This window comes from Molossus molossus, unplaced genomic scaffold (genome assembly GCF_014108415.1).
Source record: "Molossus molossus isolate mMolMol1 unplaced genomic scaffold, mMolMol1.p scaffold_m16_p_9, whole genome shotgun sequence".
Classification (NCBI taxonomy): Eukaryota; Metazoa; Chordata; class Mammalia; order Chiroptera; family Molossidae; genus Molossus; species Molossus molossus.
In genome coordinates, this window is record NW_023425403.1 from 94,485,683 (window position 1) to 94,506,927 (window position 21,245).

The window sequence follows — 21,245 nt, forward strand, 5'->3', positions numbered from 1 at the left end:
CCACAAAACAAAAAGACATGATGATTAGGCTAATATGAGTGGAGTTATGTACAGGAATTGTTTTAGGCCAATGGTTCACACCAGGGGCCAGAATGGTAGACGTTTTCGGTTGTTAAGACTGGGAGTTGAGAGGTGCTACCGACATCTAGTCAGTAGAACCTAAGGATGCTGCTAACCATCCTACAATGCACAGGACAGCCCCCCACAGCAAAGAATTATCATCCTAAAATAACAGTAACAGTATTTCAGGGTTTGAGACACCCTGATCTAGGCCAAAGTTTGTTGAGGGATTTCAAATAAAAAAGACTAAGGATGTGAAAACACTGCATTCCCTTTCCCAAACACTTTCTCTTGATAGAGTACCGAGCCCCATCTCTGTCTATACCCTTCTTTATAAAGTACTTTTTGAGAAGTAGAATACCACTGTTTTTCAGCTAATAAAATACAAGATTTACATGAAGAGTTCCTTTTAAACTTCAGACAAATGAGTGGTGGCTTACAAGAGCACTCCTTGGGTTATATGTCTTAAGACTTACAGCTTAATGTACAGAAATTATACCATGCTTCCTTTCTCCAAATAGATTTAATTAAAACCCTCCAGTTCAACTAGGGTTAAAAAATTCATAACCACCCTGGCCGGTTTGGCTCAGTAGTTAGAGCGTCCGTCTGCGGTCCTGAGAGACCTGGGTTTGGTTCCCGCTAAGGGCATGCACCTCGGTTGCAGTTTGTCCCCGGCCCTGGTTGGGTCATGTGGGTGGCAACCACTCGATGTGTCCCTTTCATGTTGATGTTTCTCTCTCTCTCTCTAACTGAACAACAAAATGGAAAAATGTCGTCAGGTGAGGATAAAAAAAAAAAAAGTTCATAACCATCACTGTAAGACAACTGACATTCATGAATTTTTACCTGCAATAATTAAGTAATCCCCTGACAAGGACAACCCTTCTGAAGGAAATCATGGCAGATTCTATAGTAGTACAACCATCACATTTATTTACTTATACAATGACTTCCTTCATGAATAATTTGAAGTCACATCATACAAAAGTAAAAATATTTGGCCCTGGCTGGTGTTGCTCAGTGGTTAGAGTGTTTGCCTTTGCACTGAAGGGTCATGTGTTCAATTCCTGGTCAAGTGCACGTACCTGGGTTGCAGGTTTGATCCCAGTCCTAGTTGGGGCTTGTGGGAGGCAACCAATTGATGTGTCTCTCTCACATTGATGTTTTTCTCCCTCCTTTCCACTCTCTTTGAAGATCAATGGGAAAAATATCCTCAGGTGAGGATTGACAAAACAAAACAAAAAAGCAACCAAAAAAGAGTAAAAGTATCCGTATATGCAAAGTTTGCTTGTTCCTTTGTTCGTTTAATTAATCCAAGATTTCATTTAAAGCCACAGCCTCTATCAAACAGGTTAAAAATTTCAGGTTTATGTACTTCAAGTGGTCTTTAAGTCACGGTATTTATCCTGAGATACGTAGAGAGGCCACGTGATGATGAAAGCAGAGACTGGAGTGAAGCAGTTACAAGCCCAAGAATGAAGCCAGGAAAAGACAAGGACGGATCCTCCACTGGAGCCTAGAGAGAGCATGTCCCAGTATCACCTTGACTTCAGACTTTTAGCCTCCAAAACTGTGCAACCAAAGCTTCCATTGTTTGAAGCCCCTGGTTTGTGGTACTTTGTCATAGGAGCTTAGGAAATTAATAGATGTTGGTTCTTATTTGTCACAAAATACTCTTAAATCTAGGATTGTTACTGGTCATGTTTGTCATAGTTGAAAGAAGATCTTAAAATACAAGGAAAGAGTAATTCATAAATAACCTCCATGTGGTTGATGTTTAAAAAATAATTCCAAATTTAAATTTAACCACACAGAAAACAAAAATAGAAAATAAAGATACTTTTAGAAATAAGTTCTTCAATGTTTTATCGTATTTGATAGCAGCTTTTTTTATTGGTTACAAAACCTAAGCCCATATACAAAATTAGGAACACATTTATATGCCTCTTTTGAAAGAATGGTTTAGTCTTTTTTAACTGAGTTTAAAAAAAATAAAAACAATGCAATTTTTCAACACTGTTTTGAAAACTTAAAAGTGCAACAATATACTTAGTTTTCTTTATCTACGAAATGGCGCAATTCCAATTCCAAACTGATAAGGTCACAACAAACTGAATCAAGCAAATGCATACAGATGTCTGCACTCCTTGATAATGTTCACTTATGTTAGTTTGCACTTAAAAGACAAGAGGAATGGGAATCGGCACAATAGAGGCCCAATTTAATCTCAATGTGTGCAAAATTTAAAAGGTAACTGTCAGTAAGTATGGAAAGTCCAGAAGAAACTAAACTGGAAGGGGTACAATTCACAATATCAAGAAGACTTGGACTTTAAGGGTTTCACTGAAGTTTGTGACCTTAATTAGCTTTGACGCTGTTATTTCCTACTTTTAGTGAACACCACACAGTTTCAAAAATTTGGATTACAGTGTCTGAACAGGATGCAGTTACCATATGAAGCTTTAACTCAAAATTTGGATAAAGAAAAAAGGCACAATGAACTTCAACTCAATTTTATGTGCACAAGAGTTGAAAAGTCTGAGCCACCTTAAAGAGAAATTGATTCTAAAATTTATAAAACCTATAAATAATCAGAGGCGAAACCACTATATTAAAACAGATTCTCTAGCAAGTAAAAATCTTGCAGTTTAAACATACGCTTGTATCCACTTTAGATACAAGACTAAACTCACTCTTTAAAGTGGCTCCACCTTGGCAGATACATATATTTGTAATGAATGCACACCTGCTATGTGTCGTTTATCAGTGAAAACACCCTAGCTGATTCACAAAGCTCTGATAGCATCTGTCTCATCTTCATCACAGTAAACAACCCCCCCCCTCAGATAACTAAATTAGTTTAGATATTCTATCTCTTCACATCAATGCATTGGAAAATTATACCCAGTAAACAATAGCAATACAACCGTATCTGTGACAGCACAAGTTATTCAGTTTTAAAAATTTCAAAATTCATATTTTTTTCATTAATAACTGGGTCACACAATTTACCAAAAGCAGTGACTTTACATAGCAATACCAGATTTTGCAGAAGTACTTAAAGATCACTGCAAAACAGGTTTATGTTAAATAACTGCAGATTATTCCTCTACACAGATCCTGTCTGAATCTTTTAATATGTGAATATGCTTAGAGTAAGATCTGAATGAACTTTCCCAATACTCAAAGAATGAAGTTTTATGACACTTCTTAATAGTTGCTGGTTTGTTGCCAACCACATTATCAAAAGCACTGGTTACTAAGTAAAAAATATTTTAAGACTAAATTACAGTAAACATGAAAGCTCCACAGTTTAAACCTAATACAAAATCAACCATATCCAATTATCAATTTAAAACAAAAATATTAACTCCTGAAAGCTAAAAGCAAGATTTTCTTTTTTAACATCACCAATGGGTACTTTAGACCTTTGTTTTTTTCTTTAGTCAGGGACTCTTGCTTTCAACTTAAACAGAAGTTCAAGTCCGTAACAGGTTGCAGCTCAGGTAAAATACCATGCACAGCATTTGATTACTTCAAAACAGCAGGAACACACAGGCTGAAGTGAGTGGTCAAATAGGGCTTGCTGTTCTCAAAAATTAGGAATAATGGCGAAAGCATTACCATCCATAGCTAAAGTCCTTCCTCCAACCCTGGCTTCTGAGGCAGATGATAAACACATCAGTTACTGGCAGATGAAGCACAGTTTTTTAAAACTTATCTGTTTAATCAATAACCAAGTTTCTTTTAAGTTACTTTTTTTGTGTCAGTTCCACCAATGAAAATCATTTGGCTTGTACTTTAAAATCTATTTTTCCACATAAAGAATATGAAAATATGTTTGTGGAGGACAAAGATGGAGGCTCAGATCAGGCTGCACCTCTTTAAAGTCTTCCAACGTGTATATACATCATACCAAAGTGTCTTGATCCACAGTGCACCATTTCCCAAAGGAATAGTAAGTGGACAGCTGACATGCCACCACTATGGAAATTCTAAACTGGAGACTGCAGTTGTCAGCGTGGCACCAGGGAACAGGGAACGGGGTCGTTGAAATTGTTAAGAATTCTGAAACAGTTTAGATCATGCATATGCATTTACAGTCCATGTGAGAGTGACTTTTGGCAACTGCAAAGTGACTGAGACATGGCTTGCTTTAGAAGCATCAAAACGAAGAGGCATTTGTGTTTTGGAGCCTTTTGTTGTTGTTCTTGTCATTTGGTAGCCATCTGGTGGTGCTTCATACTGACTGGGAAAGATGCTGCATTCAACTGAACTCAAAAATTAAATTCTTTTGTTTGAAGGTTGGCTGTTGGGTCAAAATTGTAAGTACCTCCTTGTGTTGCTTCAGGAATGAGGCTAGGATCTTCATCAATCTATAAAAAGCAAGAAAAAAATCCTGATTATGGTGTAAACAGAACTGACTTTTCTTTTTTTTTTTCTCTTAACAATACTTCACTGTAACTTTCATCTATTTATTTTTTTGCAATTTTTTTTTTTAAATCCTCACCCGAGGACATTTTTCCATATTTTGTTCAGATAGAGTGGGAGGGAGAGAGAGAGAAACATCGACGCGAAAGGGACACATCGAGTGGCTGCCACTCGCACGACCCAACCAGGGCCGGGGGCAAATTGCAACCGAGGTACGAGCCCTTAGCGGGAACCGAACCTGGGTCTCTACTGCAGGCTGATGCTCTAACACTGAGCCAAACCGGCCAGGACTATTGTTTTTGCAATTTTTATTAATTTATTTTTGTTACAGATATTCCCCCCCCCCCCACCCTCCTCCCAATCCTGCCCCCGTCCCAGCATTGCTGTCTATGTCCATTGGTTACGCATACATGCATATAAGTTTTGTGGCTTATCGCTTCTCTCTCCACCATCTCCCTCCTCTGAGGTTTGTCAGTCTGTACCCCACTTCCATGTCTCTGGGTCTATTTTGTTCATCAGTTTGTTTTGTTCATTATATTCCACAAATAAGTGAGATCATGTGATATTTGTCTTTCTCTGATTGGCATATTTCGCTTAGGATAATACTCTCCAGGTCCGTCCATGTCATTTCAAAGAATAAGAGATTTCTCTTTCTTACAGCTGCATAGTACTCCATTGTATATATGTACCACAGCCTTTTTATCCACTCATCTATTGATGGACACTTGGGCTGTTTCTAGATGTTAGCTATTGTAAATAGTGCTGCTATGAACATAGGGGTGCATGTATTCTTTCTGATTGGTTTTTCAGGCTTATTAGGATATATTCCCAGAAGTGGGATCACTGGGTCAAATGGCAGTTCAATTTTTAATTTTTTGAGGAAACACCATATTGTTTTCCTTAGTGGCTGCACCAGTCTGCATTCCCACCAGCAGTGTACTAGAGCCCCCTTTTCTCCACACCCTCGCCAGCACTTGTTTGATGATTTGTTGATGGCCAACATTCTGGCAGGTGTGAGGTGATACAAAAATAGAGAACGCTTCACAAATTTGCGTGTCATCCTTTTGGAGGGGCCATGCTAATCTTCTTTGTATTGTTCAAATTTTAGTATATATGCTGCCAAAGTGAGCACCTGACATTTCTTTTTAAAAATATTTTCTTTATTGATTTTTAGAGAGAGAGGAAGGGAGAGGGAGAGAGAGACAGAAACATCGATGAGAGAAAACATTGACTGGCCACCTCCTGCATACCCCCCACTGGGGATCTGGCCCACAATCTGGGCATGTGCCCTGACCGGGAATCGAACCGGTGACCTCTTGGTCCATAGGTCGATGCTCAGCCACTGAGCCACACCGGCTGGACTTGACTTATTTCTTAAGAGAGAATTTTGTATAGATGTTTTAACCACCTAAAAATATTTAAGTAAATCAATAACATTATTAAGAACTTTAACAATATAAAATTGAACATATTTTTAAAAACTGCCATGTTTTTAAGTTCCTGTATGTTTAGATTTAGTGTACCTATCTAAGCATATTTTATTTCTATAATTACTATCTCTTCCCATTTAACAGATTACAAATGTAACAAGAACTTTTTACAATTTTACCTATTAATGATGTTTCAGACATAGTATATAAGAGAACTCATTGGTGGAAAACAACCACTAATCTTTTAAATTTAGAGTTTTATAAATAACTGGAAAAAATGCCACCTCAAGGGTATCTGATAGAAATGTAGTATAAGCTTAATTCATATTAATAATAAAAGAAAAATTCTTAGTAAATTTACACATAAATTCTTATACATGTATAGGTTTTAATGTATGTGCAGACACACCATACTTTAATATATACTTACATCATCACCAGAGAAATACTGATCTATGATTTCAAATGCTAATTTATATATGTCTTCATTTTCATGTTGCTGTAAAACTTCAATTTTCTCTAAACCTGACAAAAAGAATAATTAAGCAGATACAATAAAAACTGTGCTCATTTTAATCATGAAAAATCCTAAAGAACTGAACAGCCCCCAAAGATAATAGTTTCTCTAAAAACCTGAAATGCTCTGGTTGGAGGACCAGTATCCCACTAATTTCTTCCTCTTTAGAAGCCCCTGAGGCACCCGGGACCCTAAAGCAGACAGTTTTAAGAACATCGGAACCTCCACCTGCAGGTGAGGAAACTGTGGCACACAGATGTAAAGCCATTTACTTCAGGTTTTGTGGCAAGTTATTGACAGAACTAGAAGGAAGATCATCCTAGACTGCTTTAATATAATCATACCATCCCAGACAATAATAATTATCTTTTTCTTTGTTTTCCAGATGTTACTATTTTATATAACTACAAAAGTTAAGTTTGCAGAGATTTAAGGATTAACTGAGAAATACAAAATAAATCTTTGAATTTTGAAGTAATTTCTTCTTTTTTTTTATCCTCACCTGAGGACACTTTTTTCCATTTTTTGTTCAGATAGAGTGGGAGGGAGAGAGAGGAAGAGAGAGAGAGAGAGAGAAAGAGAAACATCAACGTGAAAGGGACACATCAAGTGGCTGCCACCGCACGACCAACCAGGGCCGGGGACAAACTGCCACCGAGGTACGTGCCTTTAGTGGGAACCGAACCCGGGTCTCTCCAGACCACAGGCTGATGCTCTAACCGCTGAGCCAAACTGGCCAGGGTTGAAGTAATTTCTTTAAAAAAATGAACAGGGGCTTATGTCCTATGATCAAAATGAACTTTGGAAATAATTTTTCAGAACAGTGATGGTACAATGCTTTCATTTATATTCCCAAAACATTTATTGCACATATCAGGTATACAAGTCTGTAATTGTAAATCCTTAATAATAAATATTCTTCCTTGAATTGAAATGTCTTTTTAGCTAGGTTATTTTGAAATTGCATTTTTTCTTTATGTAATAATATACAAACCAAAAATGGAAAAATAAATGTCAAAGATAATGCGTGAATAGTACCTTATAAAATTATAATACAAAGTAAATACATGTCCTAATTATAAGTATTACTCCCATAGACAGAACCAAGTATATTGAAATAAAGCCGAAGAGGAACAATTCTGTAGCTCAAATTTTCTGGGTTAAGTTGTTCTAAACCAGAATATAAAGTTAATTTCAAATTATCTTAAAATGTAAAGCTTCTTAAAACCAGAATAAGCAGTGAGTTAATAGTATAAAAATCTGGATTTTTAAAAACAATTTTTACTAATTGATTTTTTTTAGAGAGAGAGGAATGGAGAAAGAGAGAGAAACATCAATTTGTTGTTCTATTTATTTATGCATTCATTGGCTGACTCTTGAATATGCCCTAAGCAGAGATTGAACCCACAAGTTGAGTGTATTGGGATGCTGCTCTAACCAACTGAGCTACCCGCCAGGGCTTAGAATCTGGACTGTTAATTATGCTTTTATAACTAACTACTTCTATGACCATCAACAAGATTCTTTAACATCTCTAGGATAATTTTCTTTAGTAAATCCACTCTTACCTCCACATTCTTCTATTATTTCAGCTATTGTGCTTGCTTCATCACCAGCCATTATCAGAATGTTTTTCAGACCATCTAGAACCACCTGAACAACTTGAGAATCTTTTACTGACAGTAAATTGCAGAATGGTGGTATCACATTCTGCTGTACAAGGTACTCAACCTAGATAAGAGAAAAAAATATTTTTATTTATATAATTATCTTTTCCTCAAAAAGAACTCAGTACAGGGCTTATAAACAATCAGAATTCTTAATTATAATACAGCAGTATTCTTTCCAGTATTAACAATTATAACAGTTTCTCCAAACTCACTTGATCTTTTCTGCCACTTATTGTTAAGTTGCTAATTGCCCAAGCAGCTTCTTTTTGTGTTCCAAAGTCCCCCTGAAGATTAAAAAAAAAAAAAAGATAAAATGAATTCTTTATTCAAAAAGGTTTGGTTATATTATATTAACATACATGATGAACTCATAATATGACTGACCTTAGCAAGCTGATGAATTATCATAGGGATTAATCCTGCATCTATTACAGCTTGAACTTGTTGTTGGTTGCCTGCTGTTATGTTGGAAAGGAACCACACTGCTTCCTATAGTTGAACAAAATACAGAGCGTCTTTATTTGAAAATTTTTATCTTTAATGTGTTCATATTTCTATTTTAATGTAGTATATGTATATATAAAATAACAAAATCACCTGAGTTGCATTAAGGGGAAAACATCTAAAAGTGATTAGGTTATACAGAATCTCCCATTTTAAATAAGCTAGCTATAAGGAAACTTCTATTCATACTATTTGGGCCCCATTAACTTAGCATGTGATATGGCAGAGAATAAAACCATCAAAATGTCTTTACTCATGTAGCTTATTACATTTTTGGTTCATGAGCTCCCTCTAAAAGACAGATGGTAAATAAACAAACAATTGAATTTCCTAATATTTTGTTAAAACTACTTCTTAGAAAGGTGATTTGCTTTATTATAAAACTATTTACTTACAAGATATATTTAGAAATTAAGCATTTAACTAGTCTAGGATGGGTCTATATAACAAATCTTATTGTAACTTTAAAGGATTTGTAAGTCATGAACCAACAAGTTTATTGTAATTTTAGTGTTAAATGTGTACTTTCTTAGTCATGCAGAATTAAGACTTAATTGTAAATTTGTTTTGCCATCCAATTGTGGTAAGATGTTAACAACTGGTGAATCAGTGTTTAGAGTATATGAGTGTTCACTATAGTATTGTTGCAAAAATCTTGTAGGTTTGAAAATTTTCTAACTAAAATGTTGAGGGAATAAAACCAAGTTGGTAACTTCTACCTCCAGGGTCCCATGATGGTCCCAAGATGCAAATAACACTAACGCTCTAGGTGAAAACCTTCTGAAGCAACCAACTACTTGCTGAAACTGAGTTAGTATCTATAAGAACCCTTTTTCTTTCCCTCTTGATTGATACCTTCCTTCACTTCTCTCCACCCATTCCTGTCGGGCTTCCTCACTTTCTCAGCCGTTTCCAATTATGGAATACATTCAGCTGTAAAACCTATATTATTGAAATTTCTACAGCAAAAATAACCAGTCCAGACTCTAAAAGACTCTGTCTTCTTTTCCTTCATTGGAACAAATACATATATATATGTACACACACACTTACACACACACACACACACATATATAAAATGTGATTTCTGACAACATACTATTCTTTAACACCCCAACTGTTAAATTATAGTCAAGCAACTATATAAACATAGCTATGACAGAAGAAATGATCAATTTGCTGGTTTAGGGGATGGTGACATTTCAGGCAGCTAAAACTGCATTAAAACTAAATGCAAGTCAAAACCACGAGATACCACTTCATACTGCTAGGGTGGAAATAATAATAAAAGGAACTCTTAACACTGCTTGTGGAAATGTAAAATAGTACAGCCACTATGGATAATAACAGTTTGGCAGTTCCCCCCAAAACTAAAACAGAATTATCACATGACCTTGCATTTCTACTCCTAGACATACATCCAAAGGAACTGAAGGCAGGGATTAAAACAGACACTTGCATGCCAATGTTCACAGTAACATTATTCACAATAGCAAAAGGTAAAAACAATTCAAGTTTCCATCAAGAGATGAATGGGTAAACAAAATGTGGTATTTATGTACAATGGGATATTTACTCAACCATAAAAAGAAATTACGTTCTGATACATGTCCCAACATGAATGAACCTTGAAAACTTTAGCAATATGAAATAAGCCAGACACAAAAAGACTTAAGTACATGTTTAACAATTAAAAATAAGTTTGCATCTCAAACTTGAAATCTTGAAAAAAGCAATTTTTATGATCTTTTATTTTTGCATTTATCTCCATACAGAGCAGGAGGGAGAGGGGGAGGAAGAGAAAGAGAGAGAGAAACATCAATGTGAGAGAGACACACCAGGTGGTTGCCACCTACACAACCCCAACTGGGGCCAGGGACAAACTGCAACCCAGGCACAAACTGCAACCGAGGCACATGCCCTTAGCGGGAAATGAACCTGGTTCTCTCTGGTCCGCGGGCTGACGTTCCAACTGCTGAGCCAAACCAGCCAGGGCAATTTTTATAATCTTTTAATTTAGACATCGCACCTTTAGGTTCAATCTAATTACGTAGGGAGATTAAATTATGGTCTCTCTGTTTATAAAAGATACCAGCCATCCAGTGAGAAATTCTATATATATTCATATTTAGTGGCTACTAAATTGGTAACTGTTGCTACTACTCAATCTATTTAAATAAAAGCACTAGTTAGTATAAAAGTAATTTTTATTCTGTAATAATCAGGGTGGCACTTGTAGCAAGCAATTAAAAATTGAAACAAAATAAACACAGAGGTGATTTGAAATAATTCTCATCTTAATTGTAGTGATCTTGAAGAAAATCACAAACAGCAACAACAGAAACAAAGGGAGTGTTAAAAATGAGATATACATGTTTTCTCTCCCATTTTTTTCGTGTGGGAGGCAACCAAAAATTTTTGGTGGCTTTTAAATAAAATAAAAAAAAAGAGATATACAAAGAGAAAGAAATGCACAGAGAATATATACCTTACCTTATTTATCTTCTCCTTTGGGTGTGACAAGAGATTTGGGAAGTGTGACAGGACATCACAGTTAAGGACAACTTGGGTCTGCTCATCAGTGCCAGTCACTATGTTGCCAACTGCTCTGAGTGCTGCTGTCTGGGATAGGGATAAAATATTTTCTATAAATTTATTTGTTTATTATGAAACGAACCTTATATTTTTTATAATCCTGAAAAATATAAAAATGCAAGGGGTGAATGAATGATTACCACTAATTGCATTCTTATACAATGCACCACACAGAACGGAGAAACAATTTTAAACACTAGTCTTGTGAAAATGGAACTATATGGAAAAATTGTGTGAGAAAAGAGTAAAAAATAAAATAAAATAAAAATGTAAAGGTCCATTTTTAGCAGCTTCTTTTATCTATTACAAATTGATACCATAGAAAGATTGTAATAAAGGCCTAGAATGGGCACACATTTCCATCTAGAAAGCTACTTTGGTAGAAGTGGGATGAATAGATTTGCCAGCCACATACCCCTAATTAGAGTGAGGAGAAACTGGAGAGAGAGGGGAGGAAATGCAGTTAGGATGCTATTGCAATTATCTGGAGGAAAGAAAAGTCCTGAACCAAATCAGTGGCTCTAGATGCATGAAGAGAAGACAGATATGAAGCTATCGATCAGAACTGGCAGGATGTGTAATGGAGGGGAAATGAAAGGAGGAATCAAGGTTTCCAGCTTGGACTATGCCATCTGTCCACTGCAAGGGGATACAGGAGGAAGAGTAGTTTTGTGGGAGAAATGATACATATGATTTTTGTCTGGTTAAAATAACAATGGAATGCTTTAAGGAATTCCTAGAGAATATGTCTAAGGGCTTGAGGACAATTGGTTAAATGAGTCTGAAACTCAACCAAGAACCTGGGTGAGATAAAGATTTGTAAATCAACAAAATTGAGTTCAGTAAAATAGCAGAATTCTGGAAGACAGGTGCATACAAACAATCGAAACCTAGTTGTGCAAGTTAACAGTTATAGCAAACAACTGAATACAGGTAAGAAAAAATTTAAAGTACTAACCTGAACTTTCACTTCCTGGTGGCTCAGAAGGGGCACAAGAAATGGTACAACCCCTGAATCAATAACCATCTGTATCTGCTCATTACCTCCATCTGTCAGGTACGACAGAGCCCAAACAGTATCTACGAGAATCTATAGAAAGTAAAGAAAAAAACAAAAAACAAAACAACAGCCAACAGTTTATGTATTTGTTTGAATGCTTAAAATACATAATATACCTCCGGGGTGGTGACATAAAAAGTAATTACATTTTATGTTTGATCTTGGTTACTTACCTGATAAATCTATAAAGTAGTAGGTAATTTTCTCAATGCCTAACCTCAGATCATTCTTCACAAAAATGAGACACAGAAGTCTGGGACAACTTCTACCCCCACTTCTGTAGTTATACATCAGATAGATGAATTTAAAAAACAATTCTCCCTGCACCCACAAATTAAGAACCTAATAAACACAAGGAAACACTTTATATACAGAATGAAACCAATATACCATGTTGCCTTAAGTCCAGAAGAGACCAAAAAGATCCTCTCTCTATACTAGTGGTTTTCAAACATATCTAGCAATATAAATGATTTTCCAGACTATTAAAATAAACGGATCAAATAAGTGATTTGGCATTTTAACTTCATTTGGAAAAAAAAAATTATCTGAAAAGCTCTTGAAAAAGGTCCCCACTTAAAGAGCAGACTATCAACCATGCCCTATATGCATCTAATTTTGCAAGTAATAAGAAACAAAAATCAGCCTCAGTTTTGTCGATTTATTTAAAGTCAAACAGCTTATATGTAGCTCTCTTTGGTGTCTTCCCAGAGCAGTGTAAGCACAGGTCTCATCTCGTATGAAACCCACAGATGTTTCCTACTTGGTTTATCCAAATTAAAGATAGTTTTTTGTGCTAAAATAATAGCAGCTACCTGCATTCAAATCTCTCCACTCCTTCAAAAGAGGTATGTTGATGAATAAGAGCAAATAAAGCCACACATAGCCCACACTTCTAGCATTACTAAGAGTCAGAGAACACTACAAATTTCAAATCACTTGTAAAAAGAGAAAAATAAATTGAAGCTTTTATCTGGACCTCCTGCCCCAAGCCTATGTGAAATTTCATAGAAGAGGAGAGGGGGAAGGGCTTAAACGTATATACCTGAGTAAAACTATTCTATATTAGTGGGACAGAGACCATGTGGCCTGAAAAGCCTACAATATTTTCTGTGCCACCCCTCTTTGTTAATCTTCACCCAAGGACATTTTTTCCATTGATTTTTTTTTTTATCCTCACCTGAGGACATTTTTCCATTTTTTGTTCAAATAGAGTGGGAGGGAGAGAGAGGAAGAGAGAGAGAGAGAAACATTGACGTGAAAGGGACACATCAAGTGGCTGCCTCCCGCATGACTCAACCAGGGCTGGGGACAAACTGCAACCAGGGCCAGGGACAAACTGCAACCAAGGTACGTGCCCTTAGCGGGAACCGAACCCAGGTCTCTGGACCACAGGCCGACACTCTAACCGCTGAGCCAAACTGGCCAGGGCTTGATGTTTTTTTTTTTTTTAAGACAGAGAGTGGGAGGGAGGGTTGTGGGAGAGAGAGGAGGAGGGAGGGAGAGTAAGTGAGAGAGAGAGAGAGGGAAACATCAATGTGTGTTTGCCTCCCACATGCACCCTAACTGGTGCTGGGGATCGAACCTGAAATCCAGGTAGGTGCCCTTGACTGGAAATAGAACCTGTGACTCTTCAGTGCACAGGCCAATTCTCAAACCACTGAGCCACATCGGCCAGAGCTTATCTTCTGTGTCCTTTACAGGAAAATCTGCTGATACCTTTACTAGAGGATGAGCTTCACTCAATTAAGATGACTGAGGAAATATTTCATTGGAGATCAAAGACTAATACAAACGTAGGGATAAGAGTGGAAGAATTTATAAATGTTTTTTGTTCTGGAAAAATAGAAATATTACAACTTCAAAAATGGGAGGACAGAAGCTCTGCTTGAGAGCTGACCCCATTTACCATCCCACCCTAGATCTACAGATAGATTTGTACATGGGCAAAGCGAGCTTGGCAGCAACAGCTAACAAGATTAAAATATAAATCAGAGGCTCATAACATAGCCAAAATGTACAGGCTACAACGAAAATAAGTCAACATACCAAGGACCAGGATCATCTTAACTCAAAAGAAAAAAACCATCAACAGATGCTAATACTAAGATGACACAGATATTGAACTTATCTGACAAGGATTTTAAAGTAACTATCATAAAAATGCATCCATGAACAATTATGAACATGTCTGAAACTATATTTAGGAAGTCTCAGCAAAGAAATAGGAGACATTAAAAACTGAAAAAATACAGTAATCAAAATTTAAAACTCACTAAAAAGACTCAAGAGTAGAATGTAAAGAGGAAAAAAATATCAAAGATATTTTGATAAGATAGATCAATACAAAACATGATTTCTGAATGATTGAAAAAACAAAAAGCAGACTACAGAGAAATGAACAGAGTTTTGGGGTCTTGTAGGACCATAAAGAAATATCTAACATTTGTGTCATCAGAGTCTCTCAGGACTGCAGGCTGACGCTCTAACCGCTGAGCCAAACCGGCCAGGGCAGTGTCATCAGAGTCTCAAAAGAAGAAGTAGAGCTGAAAAAAAAATCTGAAGAAATAATGGCAGAAAAATCTCCCCACTTTGGCAAAGACATAAACCTACAGATTCAAAAATGGGAGGATGAGGCCAGAGAAACAAGAAAAAAGAATACGAAAGCTCATTAACTGTTGTACGGGTAAGAGAAATGAATAAAAAAATATTTAAAACTGTCAAACCCGAAAGTAAAAATAAATATATTATAAAAGGTATACGTATAAAGGTAATACTAGAACAAAAACTTTCTAAACACCAAAAGAAAATGTTATTTTATTATTTTTTATTATTTAAAATATTTTTTCTCTATTGATTTTAGAGAGAGAGGAAAGGAGAGGGAATGAGAGAGACAGAAACATCATTGAGAGAGAACATCGACTGGCCACCTCCTGCACGCCCCCCACTGGGGATTGGGCCCACAACCTGGGCACGTGCCCTGACCAGGAATCGAACTGGTGACCTCTTGGTGCATGGGTCGATGCTCAACCAGTAAGCCACACCGGCCAGGCACCAAAAGACATTTTAAAAAGGGAAAGGAAAGCATACCAAGTAGAAAATAAAACACAAATTATTACACAAAATATATGACAGTTAAAAACAAACATATCAAAGAACGTGAATGAACTTAGGTATATTCTATGGTATACCTAAAACAAAGTAATTCAGAAACACTAAAAATAAAGGGATAAGCAAAGGAACAGCAAGTAAAAGAAAAGAAAACCTGTTAGACAAGTAGAATTTAGGCTAAAAAGCATTACAAAGAACAAAGAAGTCTATTTTATAAAGCTAAAGCTCACAATTTACAATGAAGATAAACAGTTTTAAACATCTATTCACCAAATAACCCTGCCAACACCACTAAAAAAAAAAAAAAAGAAACTTAAAAGATGGAAGAGCCCTGGCAGGTTTGGCTCAGTGGTTAGAGTGTTGGTCCACAAACCAAAGAGTCGCAGGTTTGATTCCGGTCAAGGACACCTGCCTTGGTCGTGGTTCGGTCCCTGGCCCTGGTCAGGGTCGTTCGGGAGGCAACCAGTCGATGTATCTCTCTCATGTCAATGTCTCCCTCTCTTTCTCCCCCTCCTAGTCTGTCTGAAGATAAATAGAAAAAATATCCTCGGGTGAGGATTAAAAAAAAAGGAAGAAAAAATATAAAAATATACTAATAGATTTTCACATGCTGTATTACAATTGTTTACACCGAATAAAGTTTCCTTCTTCATAGCACCCCAAATTAGGGATTATTGGCATTGAATTGATGCCAACAACAATCAGTTGACATCACATGGTGCCCAACATGAGGTACTGAAGCAATGACCTGATATGATGCTGTCCTGAAACCAAAGCATCTGGCCCCTGCAGGAGCCCCTTGTGCTCAAGATGTCCTCTCAGTGGCACATGAGAGTCTTTATCCTTTCAGATCCAAGATCTTCCATGCTTGCAGCAGAGAGCTTGGATAATTTATTTGGTTTAGGTAAGGAACCCTCATCTGGTGACCTCAGTTTGTACACTGGACTGAGAGAGCTTGTCGATACAATTTGAGTTTAGTGCCTAGAAGGGATATCCCTCAGTTGGTACCAGGGAGGGTATTCTCCAGGGAGGGCTTTCCTTTGCCCCACTGGGTGCTGAAGAGAGTATCCACCAGGTTGGGACTAGGTCTTGTCCATGAAGTTTGTGGGGATTCCTACACTAACAGGCGCCTAAAAGGACACTTACATAAGGAGGGTGTGTGTAAGAATGCTCACCCTTAACAGGTACTGGGGGGAGGGGGAACAATGCCCATGAAGAGGAGTGCAAATGGATAACCTGTGCTCTAAAATTCTCATGCTAATCAGCTGCCTCCTGGTGGTGGTGGTGGTGGTGGTGGTGGTGGTGGTGACAACACATGACCACACGACTTTGGCTGATTGCATGTACAAAAACTGCAGTTCAGAGAATTATAATTAGCTAGGCCTCTGGACAAAAATCATGAGAGATGATCTCAAGCTTTGTTGGCTAAGATCAGGTTCCTTTGAAACCCCAAAACTTGTCTATTTGTTCACTCAATTAGAACAACAACAAAAAACCGCACCTTCCAGAAACAGTGGGGAGCCTTTTTAAAATAAAATTTGGTCCCTTGAGAACTCTAAATAAAATCAAGAGGCTACTATTGCCTCCCTTAGGGAAAAAAAAAAATTCTAAATTGTGTCAACACCTTGAAAATTAGAAAAGGAAACTGGCGCTTGCAAAATTGGAACAAAAGAGGGAGATCATTGGAAAACTTTTCCTCTGACCCTAGCACTTGCAAATCTAAAGCCAGGCTTACTAAAAAAAACTCAGAGGACTCCTTACATACCAGCCTCCCTTGCCTGCACCCTGTCTACCCTCTGTATCTTTCCTGTCCCTCCCTCATCTTCATCTTCAGATGGGCAGCAGCCATCTTACGCTCAGGCTTCACCTCTACAGCCTTCTTTCTTGCCCCAAACCCCGCTCCCAGAAAATCTACCCTTTAAAACTCAGGCCTTTTGGGGTCAGTCTCTTTACTTCCTGAGTTTTCCAACTGTATTGTGCACAGTTCCTTTCCATTTTCTTTTGTTTGTATTTGTTGATAAGCCCACCTTAAGAAAAAACTTTAAAAGAGAGGTTCTCAAACCTCTCAGAGATAACAGAACACATTGTTTGATTTTAAAAACAGCTTTAAAGGAATTCTTATAGCATGCAAAAACTTTGGCCATCTGAGCAAAACCTCAACTTAGTCCATCTACCAGAAAACATATTTGGATCCATAATTTTTCTTTTGAGTTTTGTATTGTGCTGTTTATGTATATCTATGTATGTATGTTATAGATAAGGTCTATTTCTATTACTAGATAGTACTGCCAAAATTGACTTGTAAATTCAAATTTAGATTATAAAAGGGCCTTATACAATTGGCTTAAAACAAATGAGCGTTCACATAAATTAGAGAAATAACAGAAACCAACGCAATTACTTTTCAAGTGCATGTGATCTAGAATTAATCTTTAGTAAACAAAAATTAGCTTAAGGATGTTGGTTTAATTAAGAAAGGCATGCAGTTTTCTACTTCTCTGCTACCTTTGAGACTAGCCAACCAGTTGGGAAATCAGAGTAATACATTTGAAGATCTTAGTGTGTCATTTTGAAAGGCTAGAAGGGCAAAAAATGCCTCAGATTAAGGTAAAAACTAACAATAAAGACTAATTAGGATGTTATGGTGATGGAAAATGACTGCATATAAAGAATAACATGTGTGTTTGGTAAAAGAAGGTATGAGGAATGCAAATACATTTTTATTGAAGAGAAAAAAAAAGTAATTTTGTCTTCAAAGTGATTGTCCTAGAATAAGAAAGGAAAAAGGGCAAAAGCTGAAAGGTTTATTATGAAAGATTAGATGTCTATGGTTAACTTCACACGTACTTCAGAAACAATTAGAGTTGAACCAAGTTGCAACTGCATATTTACATTTAATCCTTATATGCAGTAAAAAGTAATTCACTAAGCTTGGGGTGCTCAAATCCTGCACATTCTAAAGAAATGATTGGCCCATGATCAGCTCCTTAGATAACCTCTGCCCTTGGACTATCCTGCCTGATAACACTGTATACCTGAGACCTTAGGTACAGACAGAGAGCTTATTCTAACAATGTGATTTCATGAACACGTTTTTGTTTGCCTGAGGCCTTGGGCCATATAGAATCACTTTGATCACTGGGAGGGGATGGAGACTAAGTACATAAGGTCAGTCTTGCAGGTTGTTCATGCCTATGTGACTGACCACCAATAAAAACCCTGAACACCAAAGTTCAGAAACTTCTGGTTGGCAATACTTTGTATGTGTTGTCACACATGGTTGCTGAGAGAATAAAGTGCTGTCCTTACAACTGTCCTGGGAGAAGACAACTGGAAACTTGCACCTGGTTTCTTCTAAACCTTGCCCTATGTGCTTTTTGGCTTTATTGTTTATAAATCTTCATCCTGCTGTAATAAACCATAAGCATGAATGTAACAGCTTTTCAGTAATTCCTTCTAGCAAATCACTGACCTTGAGCATAGTCTTGGGGAACCCAACACATTTATCATCAGTGTCACTAACAATCAAGTCTCAGCACATAACCAATTTGCTGTAACTGATTGATTTCATTTGTAACAGCAGTAAAATAACTTAGATTTGTATTAAATGTTAGGCAACACTCAAAATTGTCTAGGCATGTCAAGCCATGGATGGACAACTTTGACAGAAAAACCAAATATTGCAGAGTCACTGCAATTACAAATTAACTTTAAGAAGCACAATACCTAGAAAGCAAATGAACACAGATGGACCTGACCTGAATCAGTCCAAATTATCGCTAGTCTTCAGGGTCAATATTCAGTTGTTCTTCTAATGTCACAGAGGTATACTCAAGTCAATAAACCACTTAATTATCTCCACACCCCAAGCCAGCTTCTCCAGCATTTTCCCTATGAGTCATTGTCTCATAGATTAAGTCATTCCTGCTATTTATACGTCTCACTGCTGCTATTCTTGTTTTCTATTGTGTCCTACACTAAAACCTAAGTTAGAAAGCTGGGTATTATCCCTGATTCTCTTTTCTCACCACCCATAACAAAATCAGAAAATTTATTATCTAAACATTTTTCAAGTCTTCCCTTGTCCTTTATTCCTAATATATAAGCTCTAGTACTGCTCCTAATTTTCTCTTACCACAAAATCACCACCAATCTGTCTTCCAAATTCGTTTCCCCTAAAATCTACATATCACTTAGCAGTGTGTAGACTTACCATCTAAAATAGAAATCAGATCATTATTTTCTGGCTCCCCATCAGCTACATAAAAAGGATATATGCCTCTAAGGTGGTATACAAGAACCTGTGTGATCTAGAACCTGCTCAATCTCCTTTATTTTTTCATTACACTGTTTCATAATTTATGCTTCTATCTCTCTACTTATTTTTATCCTCACCTGAGGATATGTTTATTGATTTTAGAGAGAGAGGAAGGAGAGAGGGGGAGAGAGAAAGATCGATGTGAGAGAGAAACATTGATCAGTTGCCTCCTGTATGCGCCTCAACTGGGGATCCAATCTGCAACCTAGGTATGTGCGCCCTAACCAGGAATCAAACCCATAGCCTTTTGATGTACAGAAGATGCTTCAGCCAACTAAGCCACCTGGTCAGGGGTCCACCTCTCTACTTTTATTCTTTTGCATGTTCCTCTCCCCTTGTTGCTCAAATGCAGAGAATTCCTTAGGATTAAATTTTTAGCCCCTTTTCTGAATCATATTCCATGACCGTATTTTTATAAATCCCTTATTTATTTGTTAACCCTCACTTGAGGATATTTTTCCCATTGATTTTTTTTTGTAGGGAGGGGTAGAGAGAGAGAAACATCAATGTGAGAGAGACACATCTATTGGTTGCCTCCCACACTTGACCTGACCGGGCAAACCTGCAATCCAGATATGTGCCCTTGACCTGGAATCGAATTCTCGACCCTTCAGGGCACTGGCTGACACTCTATCCACTGAGTCACATAAGCCAGGGCTATAAATCCCTTAAATTACTGATGAATCTCAAATCTGCACTACCTTTTCCATCTTGGAAACACTGCTATGGAGGTATAAGTAAATCAGAATAAACATGTTTATCCTACAATAAACTCATCATCTTTCTCTACCAGTCTCATCCTTCTTCTTTATTCCTTTTGATGATTCATGGTATTATTATCTACTCAAATTGCCAAATTAGAGACCAAACTAACTTTTACTACTTCTTTTTGATCATTTTCTTTTAAAGTTCCACTCACGTTATCTCTTTCTCTTAAATGTAGCAAGGCAAAGTGTTATTCTTCCATGGAGTAAAATTACTGGGTAAATTTCATTGAATCTAGAATTGAGTCTAACATTGATCTGGCTTCTATTGTTCCAACTAAGATCTCTTTCTCATTTTATGTTTGTGTATTTATAATCTTATCCTTACACACACCCATAATGTGTGTGTGTGTCTGTCTGTGTGTCAGAATTCTCATTGGGATGGAGAAAATACATCTTTGCTAACCTTTCTCGAGAGGCGGTGTATTTGTAAATAAAACACTGGACTACATTTCTCTAGTTTATTTTAGGACATTAAGCTCTTAGGAAAAAAATCTTTTATAGGTAACTGAAGTAACTTTTTATTTGTGATATATTAGTCTCAAATGTCATAAAAATTAAGTTTAACAGTTTTAGTTATATGCTATCCTATTTTCAAAATGGATAGAAAAGCAACTTAGCAAAAGATGTATGATAATATCATAAAAGAAAGGAGAAAATAAAATTATACAAAAAAATGTATTTGTTGCTATTGAATGCCAAACTTAGTTCTATGCTTTGTGACAGCCAAGATTAAAGGGAAAAAAGTAAAATATCTAATATTTCCATTGAGATTGTTCCCTAGG

General features: G+C 36.8%; 1 protein-coding gene and 1 non-coding gene across 3 annotated transcripts in view; both read right to left on the reverse strand.

The window, feature by feature from the left end:
• Positions 1–1,952: 1,952 nt before the first annotated feature.
• Positions 1,953–21,245, reverse strand: part of KPNA3 (karyopherin subunit alpha 3) — a 90,663-nt gene continuing 71,370 nt past the window's right edge. The window contains exons 11-17 of one of the 2 annotated variants that reach the window (XM_036249885.1): positions 12,166–12,297; positions 11,106–11,234; positions 8,493–8,597; positions 8,321–8,392; positions 8,007–8,169; positions 6,352–6,446; positions 1,953–4,436 (exon numbers count right to left, since the gene is read on the reverse strand). In XM_036249885.1, the coding sequence (XP_036105778.1) occupies positions 4,338–4,436; positions 6,352–6,446; positions 8,007–8,169; positions 8,321–8,392; positions 8,493–8,597; positions 11,106–11,234; positions 12,166–12,297 (795 nt within the window). In that variant the 3' untranslated portion in view covers positions 1,953–4,337. The remainder of the gene's footprint in view (positions 4,437–6,351; positions 6,447–8,006; positions 8,170–8,320; positions 8,393–8,492; positions 8,598–11,105; positions 11,235–12,165; positions 12,298–21,245) is intronic. The other variant, XM_036249884.1, reaches the window with a different exon arrangement.
• LOC118623161 lies at positions 5,517–5,623 on the reverse strand. Its single transcript, XR_004958245.1, has one exon. It is a non-coding gene; the product is annotated as a U6 spliceosomal RNA (small nuclear RNA).